The 23,835-nt window shown below is 45.1% G+C and overlaps 1 protein-coding gene across 1 annotated transcript in view; it reads right to left on the bottom strand.

Annotated features, from left to right (window-relative positions):
• Positions 1–23,835, bottom strand: part of FDXR (ferredoxin reductase) — a 418,834-nt gene that overhangs the window by 348,124 nt on the left and 46,875 nt on the right. Inside the window, exon 3 of the mRNA XM_086930805.1 lies at positions 13,780–13,875. Coding sequence (XP_086786931.1) covers positions 13,780–13,875 — 96 coding nt within the window. The remainder of the gene's footprint in view (positions 1–13,779; positions 13,876–23,835) is intronic.

The raw sequence follows: 23,835 nt of genomic DNA, 5'->3' as shown, positions 1-23,835 counted from the left end.
TTGCAATACGGTCAACACTAATTTGCATATAGCAGGATTCAAACTGAGGTGGCATAATGTTCAAAATAACGATGGACTGGAATGTGGCCTGAGTGAGTACCAGTGGCTGAGATTAATTCAAGCATTCCATCCATCATAGTTTTGTATTCTTACTGAGAGTATCGGGACAATCACAAATCAAGTGTTGCATGAGACCGACTACTAGAATCGTAGGGTGGATGGAGATTGCATGAACCCGATGTGGTCCAATGTCCACTGAGATCTATACAAAATTAACATAAATCCAAGATATTTCACAAAGAGAAATGTGAAAAGAGCATTTTTTTAATCAAGTATGAAATTAATGATACCAAAAGACAACTGCGATTTACAATACATCATTTTAGACTCATAAGCCGACCAAACAACTTTAAATCATTCCCTGCAGCTTACATTCACTCAAGCCACACTTGGCTTAATTATGGAACATCATTCAGTCCGAAAGTGGCCCCCAGATCTTCCTTCCTTTTGGTTTGGCTTTCTTTCCCTTACGCTCGTTGAGTGCAACCTCCAGGTTATGTGTATATAGAAAGAACCCCTTCAATTGCTTGAATGATGGAGGTTGGGGATCCAGCCATGCTGAGGCTGTACAAAGCCTACAAACTGCCATTGCAATAAGCTGGGCCCCTGTCCTTGATATCGACTCATCTAACCCCAGCAACATAATTTGTGGGGTCAGAGAGAGATTCAGCTTGAGGATCTCCCCTAAAAATAGTGTGATATCTAATCTAAGTGTATTGAGGCAGGGGCAGGAACAAAACATATAAACCAAATCAGCTCTTAAATCCTGATATCAAGGGCAGTGTATCCCAGCAACCCCACCCCCTTTAGCTATTTTAGAAGGTAAAATATAAATCAAAGATTGTTTTATAATTGTAGTGCTAGAGGCACTATTGTGGTCCGACACCCTGCGATGACCTTTGACTACCATTATTTTAATTGACTTTGGGGTGTTATTTTATCCTAGCCTGAATATACGACCTCCTGCATATGCCTTGTTTCTCTTAAAGGTTTCTTTCCTGTACTCTTGCACTCTTTCAGTGGGAGCTGTCACAGAGTAGAACAGCCTTGCCAAGAACAGAACGTGTGGGATGAGCATTTGAAAGCATGAGAGCGAGAGAGAGAGAGAGAGAGAGAGAGAGAGAGAGAGAGAGGTGTGGAATGTACTTTTTGGTCTCGAAGTGCAGTGTTATAAGCAGCGGTGCACAAATGTGCACTGTGTTGTACATTGGTAGTATTAATAAGTTCTTACTATTGGCTTTAACATGGCCTCCTGTCATCCTAAACTCTGACTCTGTCTGGCTTGAGCTTTTTCTGCGTGCACAGACACGCTTGCAAGTTGTTTGGGTTAATCACGTTCAAGGATTGTTTTTGTGCGAGATTGTTTAATGTATCCTGGAAGGCTTTCGTGAGCTTTGTCAAGATAATGGAACATTCGAGAATGTAGAGGGGACGTGGAAATTCCTTCCTGTCATGGAATGCTTGTTTGGAAGCTGGCCAGTCCTAGTAAGATTCCTTTGGCGCAGGAAGGAAGACTTTCAAATCTTCTAGTGTGTGTGTTTTGAGATTATAAAGCTGAGGGTTGTTGACTTAGAAACCGGGATTTTGGAATCTGAATGGGGACGGACGCGTCTACTTCATTACAGCAGAACCCTGGTTGCTGAGGCTCTTATCCACGGCTGTGTAATCCCCCGGTCAGGAGTGGGCTAAGATGCAGTGTTTGCACCAGGTGAAGTGCTGAGTTTGGATTATTGCCATTGTGATGCGTGGTTCCAGTGGCTGTGGTCATTTGAGGTATTTCTGTTAGAGAACATTGCATAAATAAACCCCAAGCCTTATTCTAAAAAGAGAGTATTTGCATTTTGTAAAATAAAACCTTCTTCTAAAGGTGTTGTTGTGTTTATGTCTCCTGCTTCGCCGTGTTTTGAGCCACCGTGTGGGAGATTCTGTATTATCTGAAAGGCGAAGCAAGACATTTAGCATCACTCGAAGATTCGAAAAAGTGCAATTTTAAAAGGGGAAGATGCTCTCTAAAATGCCTATGTTTTCAGTTACAGAGTCCCAGATGCCAACTGAGTCATTTGAGTGGGAGATTGCCTCTCTTAAAGCTTAAAGAGAGAAAACAACTTGGTATTTCAGACACAAGTAGTGGTGTCATTTTGAATGCATTGCTTACCATGTATCAAAAATGTGAACAATTGGAAAAAGAATGTAGTGAGTTGCAGAGACAGTTAGGATAAAACAACTCTTTGAAAAAAGAGTTGAAAATTTACCAAGCTCCAAAGCGGTTTTCTTTGGCAAGCTGTTCAGATAGCCAGAGTGATTCATTTGTGAAAAATGTGGACATAGAAATGGTGCTAGTTAATCTGCAGGTTTCGTAGAGGTTTTAATAATTTTTTTGAGGACGTTCCTCAGCCAGAAATTAATTTGAACCGAGAAAATGTAAACATGTAGGAAGATAAACAAACCAGTCTGTTAGAATTAGCGATTGTTGGTTGCAGTTATTAATCAGACATGTCAGTGAATGACAAACCTTGCTTTACCTGGAGAGTCGCTATTTTGAAAAAAGAAATGTAGCAATATGCTTTTGAATCTGCAATATGCTTTTGAATCTGCAAAAGAGATTGTGCAATGTGTTTTAAACGTGTGGCCAATACAGAAAGGAGACTGAGTTACGTGTGACAGTTCCGGGACAATGTGCTACTTTGAGTATGTGGGAAAAACGAGTAAAATTTTCAAATGCTGGAGAATATTTTGCTTGCACAGTGACAGATACAGGGCAGACTGTTGATTTTGACTCGTGTTCTGACAGACACTACGCAGACACAATTATTTGTGTGTTTTGGTGCTGTGACAGATACAGGACAGACATAGATGCTTTGTCCTGTTACACGCTGACAGAAGCTGGGCAGATGACAATAAGGCATAATGTGATTTTTAATTTTTAATTTTCTCAAATGCAATGGGAAGAAGCAAATGTGGTCAAGTGGTATAAACTGCAGTTTTGCATGAACATTTGGTGCAGGTCCCAATAGAAAGTCCACGGGTGGTGTTTGAAGTGCCAGAGACACGATTCCCCAGTAATGTGGCAAATTGTATTGCAAAGCGCAGCTACTGTGTATGCTCATGGTCCTATACATTCACTAGACAGAAGGAAGACTCTCGAATCTTCTAGTGTGTGTATTTTGAGAATATAAAGCCGACGGTTGTTGACTTAGAAACTGGGTTTTTGGAATCCAAATGGGGACGGACACATTTACTTCAGAGGCTCTTATCCGCCGCTGTTGAATGCCCCGGTCAAGAGTGTGCTAAAATGCTGTGTTTGCACCAGGTGAAGTGTTGAGTTTTGATTATGACCATTGTGAGGCGCGGTACCAGTGGCTGTTGTCATTTGAGGTGTTTGAGTTTTGATTGTTGCCATTGTGATGTGTGGCCAGTGCTTTAAATCATTTGAGTGTTTTCTTTGTGATTCAGTGTAAACATCTTTCTGATCTCTTGTAGGACGTCCAGCATATTATTTGCTGCTTATTTATTCCTTAGTATTATTCATGCATTTACCTGTTGCATTTACCAAGTGTGTTATTATTGCTTGCATATAATTAGATATATATCTCTATGTGTATTTGAATGTTGTGCATTTGGCATCATGGAAAAATCTTTTTGTTAGAGAGATTTGCATAAATAAACCCCAAGCCTTACTCGAAAAAGAGAGTCTTTGCGTTTTGTACAATAAAACCCTTTTCTAGGTATTGTTGTGTTCTATGTCTCCTACTTCGCAGTGTTTTGAGCCAATGTGTGGGAGATTCTGTATTGTCTGAAAGGCGAAGCAAGATAATAATGCTGTGGTATGTAAGCTGTATGAACATAGTAATAATGTACATCCTATTGCCAAAGATTCCAAGAACCCAGAGTTGTCCATATATAGCTTCTCCTGCCACTTGGTAAAATGTTTTCCAAGGTCATCTAGGATCCCCTCCGTTAGACACCCACATACTTGTAAGATCGTGTAGTTAACTTCCCCTGTTAAAAGCCCAAGCTGGGATAACCTAAAAAATGCAACCACGCCCCCCCCAAACTTCTCAATAAGAAATTCCTTAGTTGCAGATATTTAAAAAAATCTCTGGCACCTATAATAACTCCGGCACGAATCTCCTCAAACGATGCAATATGATCTTCTAGGAGCAAATCTCCTATCCTTTCGAACCCTGCTCGTTCCCATTTTGATAAGCACCCATCATTGAGAATTTCAGTCAGTTGGCTATTACGATTAATAGGGGTATACCAACTATATCGCCCTATTCCCATTTTCTTCCGTATGCCAGCCCAGTTTTTAAAAGCGGCGATTAGAATCTTAAACCATTTTTTTATAGTAGCTCTGTTTAAAAATCCTCAGCAAGCAGCCCTTAGCTGACTTGCCAATTACCAGTTCAAAGATTAATGGGAAAAAAAATCCATAGCCCCCCCCCCTCCCCCCTCTTCTACGTTGTTATCAAAGCGAGGCTGCAAATACTGCAAAGCTGATGCTAAGTAATATAGTTTTAAGTAGTTACAATTTTATGGCAGTAGGGAACGCTGCTCAAAGATAGTGTACATCAAAATCTATATTCTTATAAGTCGGTCTAGCCTATGCTCTAAGGTGGAGATACAACTCCTGCCATTGGTTGTAACAATAGGTATACAAAGTATGCCAATAAGTTTTCCACAACAACTCTCAACCTGAGCAACTCTAGAGAATATAAAAGAGTCCAATCAATAAGAGCTTTCCAGAGTTATGTTGTTTTCTGTGTCTTCTTTATTTGTTCAAGATAAATCCAGTCACTTGGTACATATCATCCAATGGTCTTCAAATACAATTAGCCAACTGATCCTTGCCAACACGTGTTTTGTCTGGCTTTACAGCCAAAAGACTTCGTCAGGGCTACAAAACAGATAGAATATGCACTCAATTACTGTTCATAGATAAAACGCCTTGGTTCTCATAATACATTTCTTCTCTATTAAAAAAAGTCTAAATGACACCGACCAACCAAAAATAGAGTGTTACCAGAATAGGCTATATAGAGAAATAAAGTTTAGTGATTAATCCAATTCTGTGAATAGATAGGTCGGAACCTAATTTATAGATGTTGTTTTTAAATATGAAGAACCGGCAGTTTAAAACATTGTATATTCTTTAAATTCTTTCCAGTGGGAACTTGTTATTGAGATTTCCAACCTTTTAGATATTCAATCTAAAACATAGTAAGATTGGTAAGTCTCTTATTGATTCACTTGAGTGGTGTTAGTACACTAATAGGATTAGTTTCGTTGTATGTACTTCTTTATTAAATTCCCTGTCTATATTCACTTTGAAGATTGCTTTCATTCTGGTGGAGGTATTTGCTGATTTATCATTTATTCAGTTGAACACGTCTAATTGATTTCTACTCATCACTTGGGTTGAACTATCAATCACTTTTCTATCTTCAGTATCTGTGAGTAGTAAGGACCTATCTATTCACAGAATTGGACTCTTTTATATTCTTTACAGTTGCTCAGGTTGAGAGTTGTTGTGGATAATATAGTTTGAAGTTTGGAAGCACCCAGCCCCCTCAAAAATCTTTTTGCCCCCCTGATTTTCTCACTTGACCAAATACAACTAGAGATCATCATTCCTATTGTTTTAAACCACACATTCTCGAACTCCAAAGGTATTATACAAAACAGCCAATATCTTTGGGAGAAAATCATCTTAACAAGATTACCCCATGATAGACAGATGTAAATTGTCCAATCTTAAAAAGTCTTTTTTGGCTTTATCAATAATGGGGGACAAGTTTGTGTCAACTATGTGTTCAACCTTGAGGGTAATAGTGACCCCATAGAGAACTGCTTGTTCTACCATCAGATAACCCTGGGTTGCCGTGTAGCTAGCTATTCACCACTAATTGCGTTTTATTCCTATTTAACGAGTACCCAGAAAATACTCCAAATTCCTTGGTTATCTCTTCGATTTCCCAAAGACCTTTTTTGGGGTCTCTTGTAACTACTGCGATGTCGCCCGCATATGCAAGCGTTTTCATCTCCCAGCCCTGCAGTTGGATCGGCAGGACATCAATAGGAGCTTCACACCAGCGGAAAAGGGGATCGATATACAAAGAAAATAATAAAGGAAAGGAGGGACACCCTTGCCTTGTTCCTCTTTCAATTAGGAATGGCTAAAATGTAATAACTGTAATCTGGAGTTGAGCTGTTGGTTTGCGATACATCACCTGCATTGCTTGAATAAAAGGCCCTTCCAGCCCAAAAGACTCCATGACCTTCCAGAGGTAGTACCAGGCCACCCCGTTGAATGCCTTTTCCGCATCCAACAGGGCTACCCCATGGGTTCTTCTGCAATGTCTCAGGGATCAAAGAATGCAATTACAGGATGCACTTGATTGGAAGTCCCCCCTTCCAGGAATAAACCCATGTTGCCTTGTCAATACCAATCTATGGATGATACTTCCCAGGATCTTAAAATAAAGTTTAATATCGCTATTTATCAGCATAATTTTTTAAAGAAAACTATTATATATACTGACACCCAAGATTCGGCTGGGCACAGTCATCTTCTAACCTGACAAAAACGCTCTTGAAGCTGTCCAAGCAGTTCTGGTGGAAACACTTTATAAAACTCGAGAGGTATTTGGTCGGTGCCACCTTCTTTCTTAAAGGGGAGATCCTGGAGCACCTGCTAAATTTCCTCTAACGAAAATTCTTCCCCCAGAAGTTCACGCTCTTCCTGAGTTGCTCTGCTAGATATCGTTGCCTTCAAAAATTGCTCCAAATCCTCAGGAATAGTAGCGATCTGTGCTTAATATAATGAGCTATAATATACAGCAAAGGATTCTCTCAACTTATCTGGATCTGTGACAGTTAGTCCTTGATCATTTGTAATTTCATTGATTTGCCCTACAACCAGTTTCAGCCTAGTCCTAACCACCAACATGTGCCCCACCTGCTCGTTATAATGATAGCATTATTGTTTTCAGGCAAGAAATGTACTGGCTGTCTTCTTGGCCAAGGAGTAGTACAGTGGTGATTTAATTAAGGCTATCTGGCTAAGCACGAGAGATGAGTCTAGCTCAGATGATACGGCTACAACTAGCTCTGCCTTTACACTGCCCAATTTTTGGATACAATTCTCTAATCTGAGATTGAGATTGCTTCTGTTTGGCAAAAAAACGGTGACTTTCCCTCTGATGCCAGCTTTAAAGGTGTTCCAAACTATTCCTGGAGGAGCACTACCTCTATTAATTTTAAAGAATTCCAGAATCCAGCCCTTTATATTTAATATGTTATGGATCAAACAAAAAACTATTCCAGAAGGAACACTTTCTGCAATCTCTTCTAAGTCTTTCAAGTGAGAGCTCTAAAACAAGGGGATTACGATCCGACATTAGTCTCGGGAATAGTTCTATCTGGGGCCCACGAACTAGCGCTGGTGTCGCTAAAAAGTAATCCAGTCTTGCAAAGGAGCGGAATAGTAAGTGTATCCAGTATTTATTTTTGATAAACAAATTTATTGAGTTTTATTGGTTTGAAAACAGTACAGTAAGACACATACCATACAGTGATATAGTAAACGAGGGGTCCATTCGAGGCAACTCATTGGACCCATAGTAAACATTACCACGCAATGTGAAACGCACTGGTGAGACGGCACATTTAGTTAGGAATTCTGCACAAACCATTCCCCCCATATCTTGGAGTGCTTAAGGGGACATTCGCAGGCATCGTATACCACCTGCTCCTGTTGTGTGCACCAATCCACCCCCTCATCCATTTCGCCAGGGTGGGGAGCTTATCAGCCAACCATTGTGAGGCAATATCATGCTTCGCCACCAATAGGGAAGGATCTCTCCGCCCTTGTTCCCCTAATCCCCTCAAATACCCCAAGCAGAATCATTGTGGGAGACATAGGAATCTCCCAGCCCAAAACCCCGGACATCTCCTGGAGCACCTCCGTCCAGTAGGTAAGTATGACATATTTTGCCCAAATCATGTGATAAAAATCCACAGATTCGGTGTTGCATCGTGGGCAAGTGAGGTAGGGCCACAGGCCAGCCTATGCAGGCGGTGTGGGGAAAGATAAACTGTGTGGAGATAATGGATTTGAATGAGGCGCAGCTTGGCTGCGGTTGATAGTTCCCGGGGCACCATTAGTGCCCTACTTTAGTTCTCATCCCCATAGGTCCAACCCAGGACTACCATTGGTTCCTGAGGTAGTCTAGTGTCCCGGGATAGTTAATAATGAGTCGATAGATTTGTGAAATCCCTCCTTTGCCCATGTGACAAATCAACAGTTTAAAATTCCGATGGGCTGAATTCTGGCAGGAAATACGTCAGAAGGCAGTGGGTGGTGAGGAGATGTCGGAGTTGGAGGTATTTGTAGAACTGTGAGTGTGCAAGGTTATCTGTTTGTTGTAGCTCATGGAAGGACGGTATGTGATTCCCCGACCAGACATCCCTCAACCGTATGATGCCAATACAGTACCAGGGGCGAAAGCCACTAAGAGACACCATTCCTTTCACCATGTACCATGCCAAAGTGGAGTTTGTCTCCCAGCACATATGCCGCATAGCAGCTCTCCACACAAGAAATAAAGCTTGGGTCACCATAGGCAGTCAAAGGGGGATTGGCGCACCATAAAGCATATTCTGAATCTAGGAGAAGTCCAGCAGTGTGATTTCTATGTTGTAAATGGGGTCTGACCAATCCCCGTTGAACCACTCATGGATGACGAGCAGCTGGGCAGAGAGGTAGTAAAGATAAAGGTTGGACATACGGTCCTCGCTGGCAGTGTACGAGTGCGATAAGCGGTGTGGAGTCTTTCTACTGGAATGATGTCGCAGCCCTGTATAGGGCTGAAAACCAGGCTAAGGGCAACTGAAGCGGCAGGTTTTGAAAGACGTATAGCAATAGTGGAAGAATGGTCATTTTATACAGAGCAATACGGCCTAAACTGGTGAGGGAGAGGGAACGCCACTTGGTAAGATCAGATTTGGCTTTCCGAACTAGAGCCTGCAGTTTCAGGGTCCACGTGAGTTCGGGGAGCAGAGTGACCCATATACCCAGGTACTTGAAGGTGAGTCTGCACAATTTCCTGCCAATCAAAGCTGTCCCTGGAAGGTGCGAAGGAAACAAAGACCCACTGGGCGGGGTTCATACGCAGGCCAGACGCCTCCTCAAACCGCCTAAGTAGTCGGATGCATCAGGGTCTACTCACTGCCAGTGGGGCCAAGGACAGCAGGACGTCATCCACGTACAGAGCAATGCGATTTTTGTGCCCTATCCCCCACTTCCATTCAGTGAAAAGAGTGTCTGTGCGGATAAGTGCGGCCAGTGGCTCCATCCCCAGGGTGAAGAAAAGGGGGGGCAGGGGAAAACCCCATCTGGTTCCCCTTTCAATACGAAAGATTACAGAAAGGACTCCATTTACCCGAACCCGTGTTGTGGGGTTTGGTAAAAGGCATTCACCATGCCCTAGAATTTGGGTCTGATACTGGCTCAAATGAGCACCAATTGCAGGACGTCCCAATACACCGAATCTAAAGCCTTTTCAAAGTTGAGAAGATGTAAGGCAATGTTGGGGGACAGACGCTGCCATTGCGCCAGGTTCACGTGCAGTCATCCGATACAGCGTCTCGTGCTACGGAGCAGCATGAAACCGCACTGGTCCGGATGCACCAGGGTCGTGATAAGGTGCTGGATTCGGTTTGTCAGAATCGCACCAAAGATTTTAAATTCCCTGTTGAGGAGCGATTTGGCAGTTGTCCGGACACGAAGTGGATGGGGGTTGCATCTTGGGTATTACCACATTGGTTGCGCAGTCAACCTCAGCGGGGAAGGCCACCACCTGCACGGTCTCATAAAAGAATTGCAAGAGATACAGGGTGAGAATCTCTTGGAATGTGCTATATCATTCCATCGGAATGCCTTCGGGACCCGGCGTCTTTACGAGCACCGTTACGGACATTGCCTCTCCGATTTCTCCCGCCATACGCCATAAGGGGTTCGTCTAGAGCACAGGTGTCAAGAGGAGACAGGATGGGAAGCGGGAGTGAATCAAGGATAGCAGCTCTGGAATATAGGGTTTGCTAGTAGGATGCAAAAGTCTGAGCTATCTCCGGTAGGGAAAGCTGAACTTGACTGTGGACGTCAAGTACCTCCGGGATGATCCTGTTAGCCTGTGGGTAGGAGGCCAACCAGTAAAGTAATTTCCCATTTTTGGCCCCCCAAGCCATATATGCTGGCTGTTGAGGCCCGCCATAGGTGTTTGGCTGCCTCAAGAGAGTGTAGCCGGATATCTTCACTGATAAGGCCAAAGGGGCGAGTGACAACCCCCTGTAGGCCCACTCCCAGTTGTTTTTCCAACCGGAGAGCATGGGCCTTCAGCTGGATAATCAGAGCCGACTGGTCGCGTTCTTTTCCGCTGTTGTATCATTTAGCAAAGCCGTGTAGCGTCACTTTTGCTGGCAGACCACAGTGTGCCTACCTTAGCCACAGAACATTCATTGATTGTGAATAAAGATTGGAGTTCAGACCGGAGGCTATGTCTAAACTCTTTGTCCTGAAGGTACCAGGCATTCATGTGCCATACAGGTTACTCCAGGGGGCGTTCTAGGCGCAACGATAAAGGGGAGTGATCCGAGATGCCTCTGGCCAGAATCTGGATCTGGGCGAGCTTCAGGCAGTTGGGGGCAGGTAAAAAGATCTGGTCTATCTGGGAGTGGGTGTGGTGAGCAGCAGAGGTGTATGTGAATTGCAGCTGTTGTGGGTGCCAGGACCTCCAGGCATCATAGAGACTAGGCCCCTGCTGAGTCGACAAGATGGTTGGCACTCATCTTACAAGAAGTCATGGGAAGTCTGGAGCAATCTATTTCGGGATTAGGATTGGTATTAAGTCGCCCCCTATCACGGTGATCCCCTGTGGGAGACGGAAGAAGGAGCTGAGAGAGATCTTGAAGCCCAGCCGCCGGGATGCGGTTGGCATATAGACGCAGATCAGTAGCACCGCTTGACCTTATAGTTGACCTTCCAGTGTTGGGTAACAACCCTGCAGGTCTCACGTGGTACGCATGACTTACAGTGGGAAGGTGCAGTGAGGGAAGATGGTGACCCCCGCCCCCAGCCCCACACGAAAACCCCGCGTGATAGAACCGGTCATAGCCCATCCGTGCCAAAAAGGGGCAGAGATCGCCCGGGAGGTGGGTCTCCTGCATCAGGAGAGCTTCCGGGGGATGTCGGTGTGCAGAGGCAAAGACGGCTGAGCGTTTCACTCTATCCAACAGCCAGTTAACGTTCCATGGCATAACCTGAAAGGTCCTATGTGTGGGAGGGAAAGGTTAGTGTGGTGGGCGTGAGGTAGTGTACCTTTGTGGGAGTCATCCCCGGGGTTCCAGCAAGCCCAACCAGGTGCGCCGGCAGCAAACAGGAAATGAAAATTATCCAGGACTGGGCACTAGAGTATGGCGTGTGTGTGTGTGTGTGTCTTAACCTGATAGAAAGTAAAACAAGGTTAAACAGAAGAGCAACAAACAATGCATAAGCATAACCCCGCCCCCACCCTCCCCCAAAGCCCACCCCTCCCCATATTTCTACACAAGGAGAATCTGTCACCCTACACAAAATGAACACAAAAGTAACCAATGTATTCAGTAGAAATGTACATGCCATAGGGACTATGTGAGCACCCCCGGTTTCCATGTTAAAATCTACAAAGTTAGACCAAGATGAGTCGGAGTCCAATAGGTGGAGGCTGTCCGGGCCACCTGGTTCAATGCGTCCCCGTGGAGTCAACATGATCTCATGACATGTGAGTGGCTAAGAGTTGTATCCAGTATTAAAGGCTTTCAACTTGGGCCATATATCTACTAAACCCACTTCCATTATAAGAAGCTTGAAAGATCTATGGGACTGAGGTTTGCACCCATTGTAGCTCCCTATCCCATCTCCTATCCTTCTTCTACTACCATTCAAGTTCAAATCCCCACATTTGACATACGGGGCTGGCCAAGTTGGTAACTCAGTCGCCGAGAAGTTAAACAAAGCGGGGTCGTCTGCGAACGGAGCTTATATTGAGCATAGGGCAAAGGTCCCAGTACAGTACTGGCATTCCACCATCACCCACCGCCTGTGCTTATCCACTGCATCCTGGCCGTAGATAAGAGTCTTGCCTTTTACTAATGTAGCAACCCCTTTAGTTTTAGTGTCCTGTGTAGCAAAGCAAAGTATATTTATCCCCAAGGTTTACCACAGGCCCCTATCACCCGCAGCAATATGGGGTTCTTGCAGGCAATAAACATCTGCTCTTAAAACTTTCAGGTCATCTGAGATCCTTTTTCTCTTATCTACATCATTTAGGCCTCAGATATTGATAGTTGCTATGCGGAGCTAAGCCATCACCCATATATGGCGCGAAGCCTACCAACTTGAGGTTCCATAATCTTGTTTACAACATAGGTACGTCCTGAGCATACCCTGCCTGGCATACTCTACTTGTATCGCTCATTTGTCGTTCATCTACCTTGACCCAACTTTAAATTTTCTTTTTTCCCCAAAAATGTTTTATGCTTTGCCTTTTGTGAACACACTTGTGAAAATAACATTTAATAGTGATTACACCTACTGTAACACTGCAGGCTTCTTTCCCACATATTGTGCTTATTAAGTGACAACATACGCAAACAAAGAGTGAGGGTCTAAGCCTGGTTGTTGCATTTTAAAAAGGATCGTTTTCAATGAGTAAATTAAATGGGCTTACTTTCTAGGGATAATGTATTTATGAAAATGGTGATGAACTGATTTTGCACCTATATTCTGACAGACGGTCTCTCAAACAAGCAATTGGTCCATGTCTATCACATTGCTGCAGTTAAGCTTAGATCGAAACATTGGGTATCCTGCATATAAAAAAAATATAAATAGATGAGAGGTGAATCTCTATAGGTATTGTGAATTTAAATATGTAAAAAACGGTCTAATATCTGTGATCTGAGGCACTCTTTGAAGTTTAAAATTGAGCTACATGTGTTCAGGGACTTAGCTATGAATGCAGCAGGTGTAATGGCTCCTGAGTCCACAGGTTTGAGGGGACCATTGCACACTAGATATGGCTATCTTTTAGTATGCAAGGAAGAAGCAGAAGGGCCCACTGTTCATGGTGGCGTTAGGCAGCGCGCCGTTGCTAAGCTACTGAACTTCTATGTGATAGACTAATGATCTTTGGACTATGTGAACTAGTGATGGGGATTGAGAAATATTGTCTACTACCTCATACAGTGACTACTAAAGCGCTGTGACTAACTGCAGTGTAACAAGAAATAAGCGAAAGTCAGTAAGACTTAAATGCAGCACGCTGCCATTCCTCGTAATAATTGGATTGTCGAAGGAGAGAGCTATAAAATATTGACCAAAGTTTTCCGTCATTAGGGGAAGCGTCAACCTCCCTTTCTGATTTTGAGAGTCTGGTTGAAAGTCCTTCGCACCCAAATCTGAACACAGTATTTGGGGCTCCTGAGCCTGGGGTGCATGTGTGCTGCTAGATGAAGAACCTGCTGGAAGGCAGGTCGAATTGGATCAGTGGGAGAAATATGGTGCACTTAATTGTAGAAACAGAGTGTATCTTTTATAAAAGCCTGAAGCGGGACACTATGTTTACATTTCATCCCTCATTTATCTGAGGTGCAGCAGTTACCCACTCTTCCACAGCTTACCTTCACCTCAGGGTGGTCCGGCGCCACTCCATAACGCACAAGGCCAAAGGGGACGGGCTGCTTCTCGTATATATCCACGTGAACCTTTTTATGGTGCTGCAAAGGAATGCAAAGCAATGAACACCGCACAATGGTCACATTTCAAAGATTTGAACAGGCAGCACTTGTCTACCCAATGCATATAGTGGGACAGCACTGCTACTGTGACCAGACGTGAAATAACATAAAACATCAAAGCTAACAATACATATAATGGAACTGCATGTGCATAATGCAACAGTAGTGCCTATAAAGGAAAAGTACAGGCATTTGAACCAGAAATTCCTATAAGGGGAGAGAAAAGCAGGCTCCTACGTCAACAATGCGTATAATGGGACAGCACTGATATCGGAGTCAGCGCTAACTGTAACAGGACAAGACTGGAGCTTGAGTGAGCATTGCTTAATGGCAGAGCACTGGCACCTGTAGCGGCAAAGCAAACAGAAGGAGATGAAGGACGGAGCGCTGAAACTTTTCAGCCACTCACTCCCAGTTACAGATCTGGTTTGAATCCATCACCGTTCTTTAGCTCACTCTGCCACCCCAGTTCAGACCCAGGTATATGCAAATCAGTCTGACCCTGTGCCCCATGAGAACAGTCCAGACCGAACTGCCAAGCCAGGTCTTCCCTGGACCGTAAACAACCATCTTAGGACCGGTTTCGGGGTTTCACCCCTCATCAGCCAGGCTAGCTTGAATCCAGTGGCAAAGTGAGCAAGAGACCCACATCTGGGCATACCCTGCCAATTTAGGGTGAACAAATCAAACACAAGGAGATAATGGACGGAACGCTGAAACTTTTCAGACACTCACCACTGTGAAAAGTTTCAGGGATCCGTCCATCATCTCCTTATGTTTGCTTTGTTCGCCCTAGGTTGGCAGGGTATGCCTAGATATGGGTCCCCTGCTCACTTATACCCGAATCAGCAATGCTAACACTAGCACCCAAGTCATCAAAAGCATCATGGACTATGCTGGCACTGGGCACATCAATACCGGATATGAGACCGAAGTGAAACTTGAGTTAGCAATGCCTGTAATAGGATAGCACAGCAATAGCCCTTGAGCCAGCAATGCATGTAATAGGATAGCACTAGCCCTTCAGCTAGCAATGCCTGTAATAGGATAGTACTAGCCCTTGAGTCAGCATGCCTTTAATAGGATAGAGCCAGCCTTCGAATCAGCAATGACTGTAATAGGATAGCGCCGGAACCTGGAGTCAGCAATGTTTCTAGTTGGATATCACTGGCACTGGGCACAGCAGTGCCTGTGATGGAACAACACTAGAACTGGACACACTAGTGCCTATGATGGAACAGCACCAACACTTGCTGTAGCAGTGCATGTAGAATAGAATAGAATAGAAAGGCAATTTATATAGCGCGATAGTTATCCTAAGGCGTCCTAGCGCTGACAGACCAGGTGGGCAGGCGGAGTGGGCCAGGCCTAGATGGGGATTGAAAAGAGCAATGTCTTTAGTGTTTTCCGAAAGGCCAACAGATTAGGTTCTGCACGTAAATGGAGGGGAAGGGAGTTCCACAACCTGGATGCATTGTACGAGAACGCACGGCCTCCGCATCTGGCTTTCCTGATCCTAGGGACCTTCAGTAAAGATGCGGTCGATGATCTGAGAGGCCTGGCAGGGAAGTATGGGGATGCCAGAGGACGATTAATGGGAGGGCCAGTTTCCCAGATTGCCCGGTGCATGGTGCACAGAGATTTGAATTCAATTCTTCGTCGGACTGGCAGCCAGTGAAGGCTCCTCAGCCCATCTCTAGCTGATGTTCGACAGGGGATTTGGAGCAGAGTACGGGCTCACAGTTCTGTACAATCTGCAGTGTATTCAGGGTCGACTGGGGGGAGCCCAGATACAAAGCATTTCCAAAGTCTAGCCTAGACAGGATAAGACCCTGGATCATGATCTTTCTGGCCTCAAATGGTAGTACGGGGAAGATCTTCCGTAGGGCCCGTAGCAAGCCAAAGCAGATTGCTGACAATTTTGAGGCTTGGGTGTTAATGTTGAGGGCTTTATCAAGCCTGACCCCCAGGCTTTTAATTTCGTCTTTGTGCGTCGGGGTGGGCCTAAGGAGGAGGGCCAGAGACCTTTTGAGGGCTAAAGGAGAAGGGTTGCCCAGGAGCATTAGCTCGGTCTTATTGTTTAGTTTCAAATATGACATATTCATCCAGTTGGATACCTCCTCCAGGCATGATATCAAGTTACCGGGGTTGGACTCCAACTGGTTGAGGGACACCACCAGCTGGGTGTCATCCGCATAAGTAACAATTCGTACTCCAAATGGATGGACGACACCCGCTAGTGGTTCCATATAAACATTAAACAGTGTCGGGCTTAATGCGGAGCCCTGAGGGACACATCAGACCAGAGGTATACTTGGTGAGGTATAGTCGCCCTCGAATACTTGGAAGGAGCGGCCAGAGAGGAAGGATTCTAACCAGGATTTGGCCTTGCCCGATACTCCGATGTTTGATAGTCGTGTTAGTAGTGTATTATGGTGGACTGTGTCGAATGCGGCACTTAGGTCAAGGAGGATTATAGCCGCTGAACGCCCCCTGTCCATGATCATCCGTGCCTCCTCCGTAACTGCCAGCAAGGCGGTTTCGGTCCCATGCTTGGGCCGGAAACCTGTCTGTGAGTCATCGAGCATGTGATTAGCTTCAATGTACTCCATGAGGGCTGAATTAACATGTTTTTCTAACACTTTACTTGCCATGGGGAGAAGTGAAATTGGGCGATAGTTCTTGGGGTCGGTGTGGTCAAGGCTAGGTTTTTTTAAAAGCACCTTGACCATCGCCTGTTTCCAGGGAAGAGGCACCGAGCCAGTGACTATAGAGGCGTTAAGTACATTCAGTAAGGTAGGGAAGATGTTATCCTTCACCATGTCTATGGTTCGAGGTGGAGCTGGGTCCTTAGGAGAGCCTGATTTTACCAGGGGGCAATGGTGCTGAGAGTTGCCATATTAATCTGGGGGAAAAACTGTAGGGAGTGGGTGGGGTGGGTCTCGGGATTAAGTGGAATCCTTCCCTGTGGAGGAGCAGGGTGGGTCTGGAAGGAAGAATATATTAATTGAATTTTTCCTGCAAAATAGTTGGCCAGATCGTTACATCGAGATTGTGCAGTCTGCGGGTTGGGGGCCGCTTCTCGTCTTTTTAAAAGGGTCTTAGCGATCCTGTAGATCTCTTTAGGTTTAGAGGCGGCCAGATTGATTTTCTCTGCAAAAAAGGATGCTTGGGCGGTTTTTATCTCCCTTTTGTAGGACTTCATTGATTCTCTATAGATGGTTTTGCTAGCTGGAGAAAAGTCAAGTCTCCACTTTCTTTCCAGACGTCTACATTTGCTCTTAAGTTTCCTCAGTTCAGGCGAGTACCAGGGAGCAGTTTTAGTGCCCCGTTTTGCCTCTGTCCTCCGTAGGGGGAGTACCTCGTCGAGGGCCCTAGTAATGCAGCTGTTAAGGTCCTCGTTCGCTAAAGTGGGGTCTGTGTTCCCGGAAGGTCTGGTTTTGTCCAGAGTGGCTTGCCATTCCTGTACAGGAAGTTTGGACCAATTCCTCTGTAGGGGTAGAGAGGTGTGATGAGCTGGCTGTGGATTGAATATGGTCCATGTAAAGGGGACTGAGAAGTGGTCAGACCATGGGACAGGCACGGGCCTACACACTTCAAGACCCGGGCAATTACTAAATATCGGGTCGAGAAAGTGGCCCTTGATGAGAGTATGTTATAGAGAACAGCGGTCCTTAGCTTATTTACGAATCAACATAATACAGTATAGGGACACAATGGAACACTATACGGATTAAGATTTCCAAACCCAGCCAGGAAAGGAGTTTATTTTCTGGAAGCAATGTCCAATCTTACAATATATACGAAATAGTTTGACACAAGCCTGTGCCGTACATAAAAAGGAAAAGAAGGATAGAATTAGAGTGAAAGGGGTGTCTTTCAGGCAAAGGAAGAGAGCTAGGACAGGGTACTGTGAGAAAATCAAAAATTAATAACAGTATCGCCTGGAGTGAAGTATACACAATCACATTTACCAATATTATGAGTGTAACATGCATCCGGCATTGTCCGAGCAGCCCCTGGAGAGACGCGTCTTCACTGAGACCCGCGTCTATAACGCCACACTGTTGGTATTCCTCATGCACGGCCACCTTTGCCTGCATTGCTTAAGCTACTCCCCGATCCCATTAACAGTGGAGTAAGAGCTGCCATTCTATGCAGTTGGAAACGGACCCTGAAATTCATTCATTAAATTTCTTCTGGACCCCCATAAAGACCTCCTTGACGTAAAATCTACGTGCACCTACGCTGCAATCTGAAGAGAAGGACCATTTTCCCCCCCCCCTTCTTGAGGTCTTCCACCTCGATATACTGAGGCTTTTTTCATTCAGGCATGTTATACTAAAAAGTCCTGATGATGATCCCACGTATCTAGTGGAGCTTTAGAGATCGAAACGTCGACACTTATAAGTGGGGTTACACTCATAATATTGGTAAATGTGATTGTGTATACTTCACTCCAGGCAATACTGTTATTAATTTTTGATTTTCTCACAGTACCCTGTCCTAGCTCTCTTCCTTTGCCTGAAAGACACCCCTTTCACTCTAATTCTATCCTTCTTTTCCTTTTTATGTACGGCACAGGCTTGTGTCAAACTATTTCGTATATATTGTAAGATTGGACATTGCTTCCAGAAAATAAACTCCTTTCCCGGCTGGGTTTGGAAATCTTAATCCGTATAGTGTTCCATTGTGTCCCTATACTGTATTATGTTGATTCGTAAATAAGCTAAGGACCGCTGTTCTCTATAACTTAGTTATACCCATGGTACTTAGCTATCTGTTGGGTCCCCCTTGTATTATAAAAAACCTTGATGAGAGTATGGCTATCCACTCTCTGGGTGAGTTGTAGCGCTGCTAGGCTAGAAATGAGCTGGAGGGCGGGTGGGCTTGACACTTCATCCAGGTGGATATTGAGGTCCCCCAGCAAAGAGAAATTGGCATGCATGGCTATAGAGTCAGCAACTAAGGAGGGTAAGATGTTTATAAAGGTTGCTGACGATCCAGGTGGATGATATACTAAGATTCCAGAGAAGGTAGTAGTCGGGGAAAGGTCTATTACAAATGGCACACTTTCACAACTGGCGATGGAGAGGCAGGAGGTCCTGCACTGGTAAGAGTCTCTAAAAATGATGGCAAGTCCTCCTCCCTTCACTGTCTTGCGATTTTCGTGGACAATTTGATACCCTGGGGTAAGGGCCTGGACCACGTCTGGTTCTGATTCATCAGTGAGCCAGGTTTCAGTTAGGAAAATGGCATCGATGTCAAATTCCTGGATTAAGAGATGAATCTCTAGGGCATGCTTCACTAGAGATCTACAGTTTAATAGGAGCATGTTGTACCTGTTCTTAACCGGGTTGTCGGTAGAGAAAGGCTTGATTTGAAAGTCGCATGTGGGACAGGCAAAAGAAGGCATAATCGGATCCCAGATATGGTGACATGAAATAGGGGAAGTTATCCTAAAAGCTTTAAGTTCCCTAGCACTGAAACTTCTCCTTTCTGGGGTCCGAGTTGTAGGGGTTATGGCCCCTGGCCCCATCCGGCCGCCGACGGGCTTGCCTTAGGCGCGCCTTCGGCGCACCTGCGGCGCGCCCGCTGCGCGGTCTCAATATGGGCTGCATTTATAGTCCCAGTAGGAGGAGTCAGGGGGCATGTCTCGCTCTCTCCCCGTTCCGCCCTCCACTCAAGCAGCCCTGGGCTGTGGTGGACCGGGGTCGGAGCGGGAGGCGTGCGGCGGGGGGCTGAGATCTGGAGGGTGACTGGGCTAAAGGATGCCAGGTACGATTAAAATTGCACTTTCCAAGCTTCTATTGTGCAAATAACAACGCGCTGCAGTTTTTAAAACAAGAGCAACACACCAGCGAGGTTTTAAATCAGTAATCACAGAGACACACACACACATCAGGGTACGACCACACAACATGACGCCCAAGTAATCTGGAGCGTGGCGCGAGGCTATGAGCCTGATATAGGTCAGCTGGATCAGGGGGCGTGTCTCGCTCTCTCCCCGTTCCGCCCTCCACTCAAGCAGCCCTGAGCTGTGGTGGACCGGGGTCGGAAAGGGAGGCGTGCGGCGGGGGGCTGAGATCTGAAGGGTGACTGGGCTAAAGGATGCCAGGTACGATTAAAATTGCACTTTCCAAGCTTCTATTGTGCAAATAACAACGCGCTGCAGTTTTTAAAACAAGAGCAACACACCAGCGAGGTTTTAAATCAGTAATCACAGAGACACACACACATCAGTGTACGGCCACACAACACGACGCCCATGTAACAGAATAGCGCTGGCACTTGGGTCAACAATGCCCATGATGGGACAGCTCTGGGCACAGTAGTACCCGTGATGAAACAGCACTGGCACAGGGCACAGCAATGCCTGTGATGGGCTAAATGGCTCTTGAGTCAACAATGCCTTTGATGTGACAGCACTGGTACTTGCAATAGCAATGCTTGTAACTGGATAGCACTAGCCCTTGAGTCAGCAATGTTTCCAGTCGGACATAACTGGCACTGGGCACAGCAATGCCTGTAATGAAATAGCCCTGGGACTGGGCACAGGAATGTCTGCAAAAGGATAGCACTAGCCCTTGAGTCAGCAATGCCTGTAACAGGATAGCGCTAGCCCTGGAGCCGGCAATGCCTGTAATAAGATAGCGCTAGCCCTTCAGCAATGCTTCCAGTCGGCCATCACTGAAACTGGGCACAGGAGTGCCTGTGATGGAACAGCGCTGCCACTGGGTACAGCAATGTCTGTACTAGGATAGCACTGACCCTCGACCCAACAATGTTTCTAGTGGGACATCACCGGCACTACTGGGCACAGCAGTGCCTGTTATGGAACAGCACTGGGACTGGGCACAGGAATGCCTGCAATAGGCTAGCACTCTTACTTGAGTCAGCAATGTTTCCAGTCGGATATCACTGGCACTGGGCACAGCAATGCCTTGATGGAACAGCACTGGGACTGGGCACAAGAATGTTTGCAAAAGGATAGAACTAGCCCTTGAGTCAGCAATGCCTGTAATAGGATAGCACTAGCCCTTGAGTCAGCAATGCCTGTAATAGGATAGCACTAGCCCTTGAGTCACCAATACCTGTAATAGGATATCGCTAGCCCTGGAGCCAGCAATGCCTGTAATAAGATAGCACTAGACCTTGAGTCAGCAATGCCTGTAATAGGATAGCGATAGCCCTGGAGCCGGCAATGCCTGTAATAAGATCGCACTAGCTCTTCAGCAATGCTTCCAGTTGAATATCACTGAAACTGGGCACAGCAGTGCCTGTGATGAAACTGGCACTAGGTACAGCAGTGTCTGCACTAGAATAGCACTGACCCTCGACCCAACAATGTCTCTAGTGGGACATCACTGGCACTGGGCACAGCAGTGCCTGGGTTGGAACAGCACTGGCACTTGCTGTGGCAGTGCCAGTAACAGAGTAGCGCTGGCACTTGGGTCAACAATGCCTATAATGGGACGGCACTGGGCACAGTAATGCATGTGATGAAACAGCATTGGCACAGGGAGGGTACAGCAAAGCCTGTAATATGATATTACTGGCACTTGAGTCAACAATTCCTTTGGTGGGACATCACTGGCACTTGCAATAGCAATGCCTTTTATAGAATGGCACTGGCAATTTAAACAGCAATGCATAGAATGAGCAGCCTTAGCACTTCTCGGGCCAGTGACAGATAGAAATTAGAGAGTAGCCCTGGCCATAAATAGAAGGGAAGGTTTCCTGTAACAACAGTTATCAGAATGGCTTTTATCTCAAAGCTCAACACAAAGGTCCTTCAGCAATCTTCAGAAAACCTGTGTTGTGATGTGCGTGCATTAGCGTCCTTCAAAACCAAAGCAAAGGACATTACGTGCTGGAGTTCAATGCTGCTCTATCACGTATGAAGGCCTTTTATTAAAAAAAAGTCTTCGGTATGGGTGAGATTAATGGCGAGGAGGAAGGCCAGTGTTCTGACAGACAGAGAAAGCTTTGCATAAATAACGCTATATCCTTGGTCTATGCCAAAGAAGCAAGAATTGAGCCTTAAAGCGCAATTGTACCCTGTGTTCCATTTCATCTATTTCCTGACATAGCGCCTAACTTAAAGGCACTGTACAAATGGAGGATACAAAAAACATCATCTGAAAGCAAGCATAAAGAACCCACAAAATATAACAAAAATGAAGAGAAACAGCCATTTCCATCATGGACGCCAATCTCTGCATCAATTCCACCACGCACATTTATGAAGCAAACAGTCACCCTCTAAACCCCACGGTAATTGTGTACAAATGTGCTTCGTAAATGAGACACAATGAGACTAAACAACATAATGTCACCGTTATACCCCTTTAATAGGTTGAAGATCTTTCAAAAAGTCATTTAATTTAGGATTCTGAAGAGAGACAGTTTACTCTTCAACTGAGTTGAAACGACCAATGACAGTGTTGGGCTAATTGACGTAAATACTAATTATTATGCATCTCAATATCCTATATAGATCAAATAACATTGTCAAATAAATCTACAAGAACATTTTATATTCATGTTTAGAAGAGGAGAGTGTGAGAAGTTGGCCTGGCATATGCTGTCCATTATTCTAGTGGGCACCTTGCACCAGTCCAAACAACCCTTATTGATGGTAGGTTTAAAGACAAACTATATGGAAAGCTATCCTAGTGGTAGCTGTGGAGAGCAGCCTTCAGGCTAAGTCTTGAAGGAATGTAAAGCAGCGTGTATTACCAGTCTATAATCTCATGAATGACCAAATGAAAGGAGAAATGTGCAACAGATCCACACAAATCATAGGTATAGCATTCTTGCTTATCAAAATTATGCTCCAATGCTATACCTATGATTTGTGTGGAAAATTATGGCAAAGAGAATGAATAAGAATTCTAAAGACATACAATGAAATGAGAGCAATGAAATAAAAGTGTTATAGAAAAACTTCAAGAGGAGTCCATTTATTGTGGAACCAAAAGGAGTGCCCTAACCAAGGATGCATCCAAATTGTTGGTTGCACATTTCTTCATATTAGTTATATCGACGTGACAGGACAGACACGTCACTTGAAGTAGCACCCCATCAAAAGTCAACATTAGTCATGAACCAAACACATCGTGACTAACAACTTAAATAGGCTGTGCACCCACCTCAACATTTGCTTCAAATGAAAGGAGAACCACACCAGGTATATATATATAAAAAATATATGTATTTATTCTAAACACATCCCCCTAGTCTCTTTATGAGGCTAGAAGCAAAAGTACATACAGTAAACATATTTAGCACGCAGTAAATTAGCACAATCTATGGTAAGCCCTAGGGGCGTACCAAACCATATACTAAGAAAGTGGTATAAGTACCCCAATAAGTCACTTAGTAGATTTTTCCCTTTGCTCTCTCAGCCAGCAAAGGAAATGGTGGCTCGGGCACTTATTTTGTCCCGTTTACACTACGCCAATGCGTTTTTCATTGGCATCCCGGGATATTTCGTGAAATAAAAACTCCAATTGATCCAAAACGCAGTGGCCAGACTCTTATTCAACATCTCTAAGAGATCCAGGGCACACCTCCTTGACCTCCAGTGGCTGCGTGTGGCCCAGCGAGTGCAGTTTAAGGCCCTCACCTTAGCACATAGAGCTCTGCATGACTCAGGACCCTCTTATGTGAGGAAACGTGTGGCCTTTTATACTCCTCAGCGATCTTTGCGCTCTGCCTCTCACCGTTTGATGGCCACCCCCCGCTTCCGACGCTCCAGACTGGGGGGTCAGTCACTCTCGGTCAAGGTAGCCATGCTCTGGAACAGTCTTCCCGTCGCTTTGCGCCACACCCAGGATTTCTGTGTCTTTAAGAGACTTCTCAAAACCCACCTTTTTAACCAAGCTTTTTTCTAATCTTTCTCCTTCCGTACATCTGAGTCCGTATCGCGCCAGG

The sequence above is a fragment of the Lissotriton vulgaris genome, chromosome 7, assembly GCF_964263255.1.
Source record: "Lissotriton vulgaris chromosome 7, aLisVul1.2, whole genome shotgun sequence".
Lineage (NCBI taxonomy): Eukaryota > Metazoa > Chordata > Amphibia > Caudata > Salamandridae > Lissotriton > Lissotriton vulgaris.
This window is presented reverse-complemented; position numbering and strand designations above follow the sequence as displayed.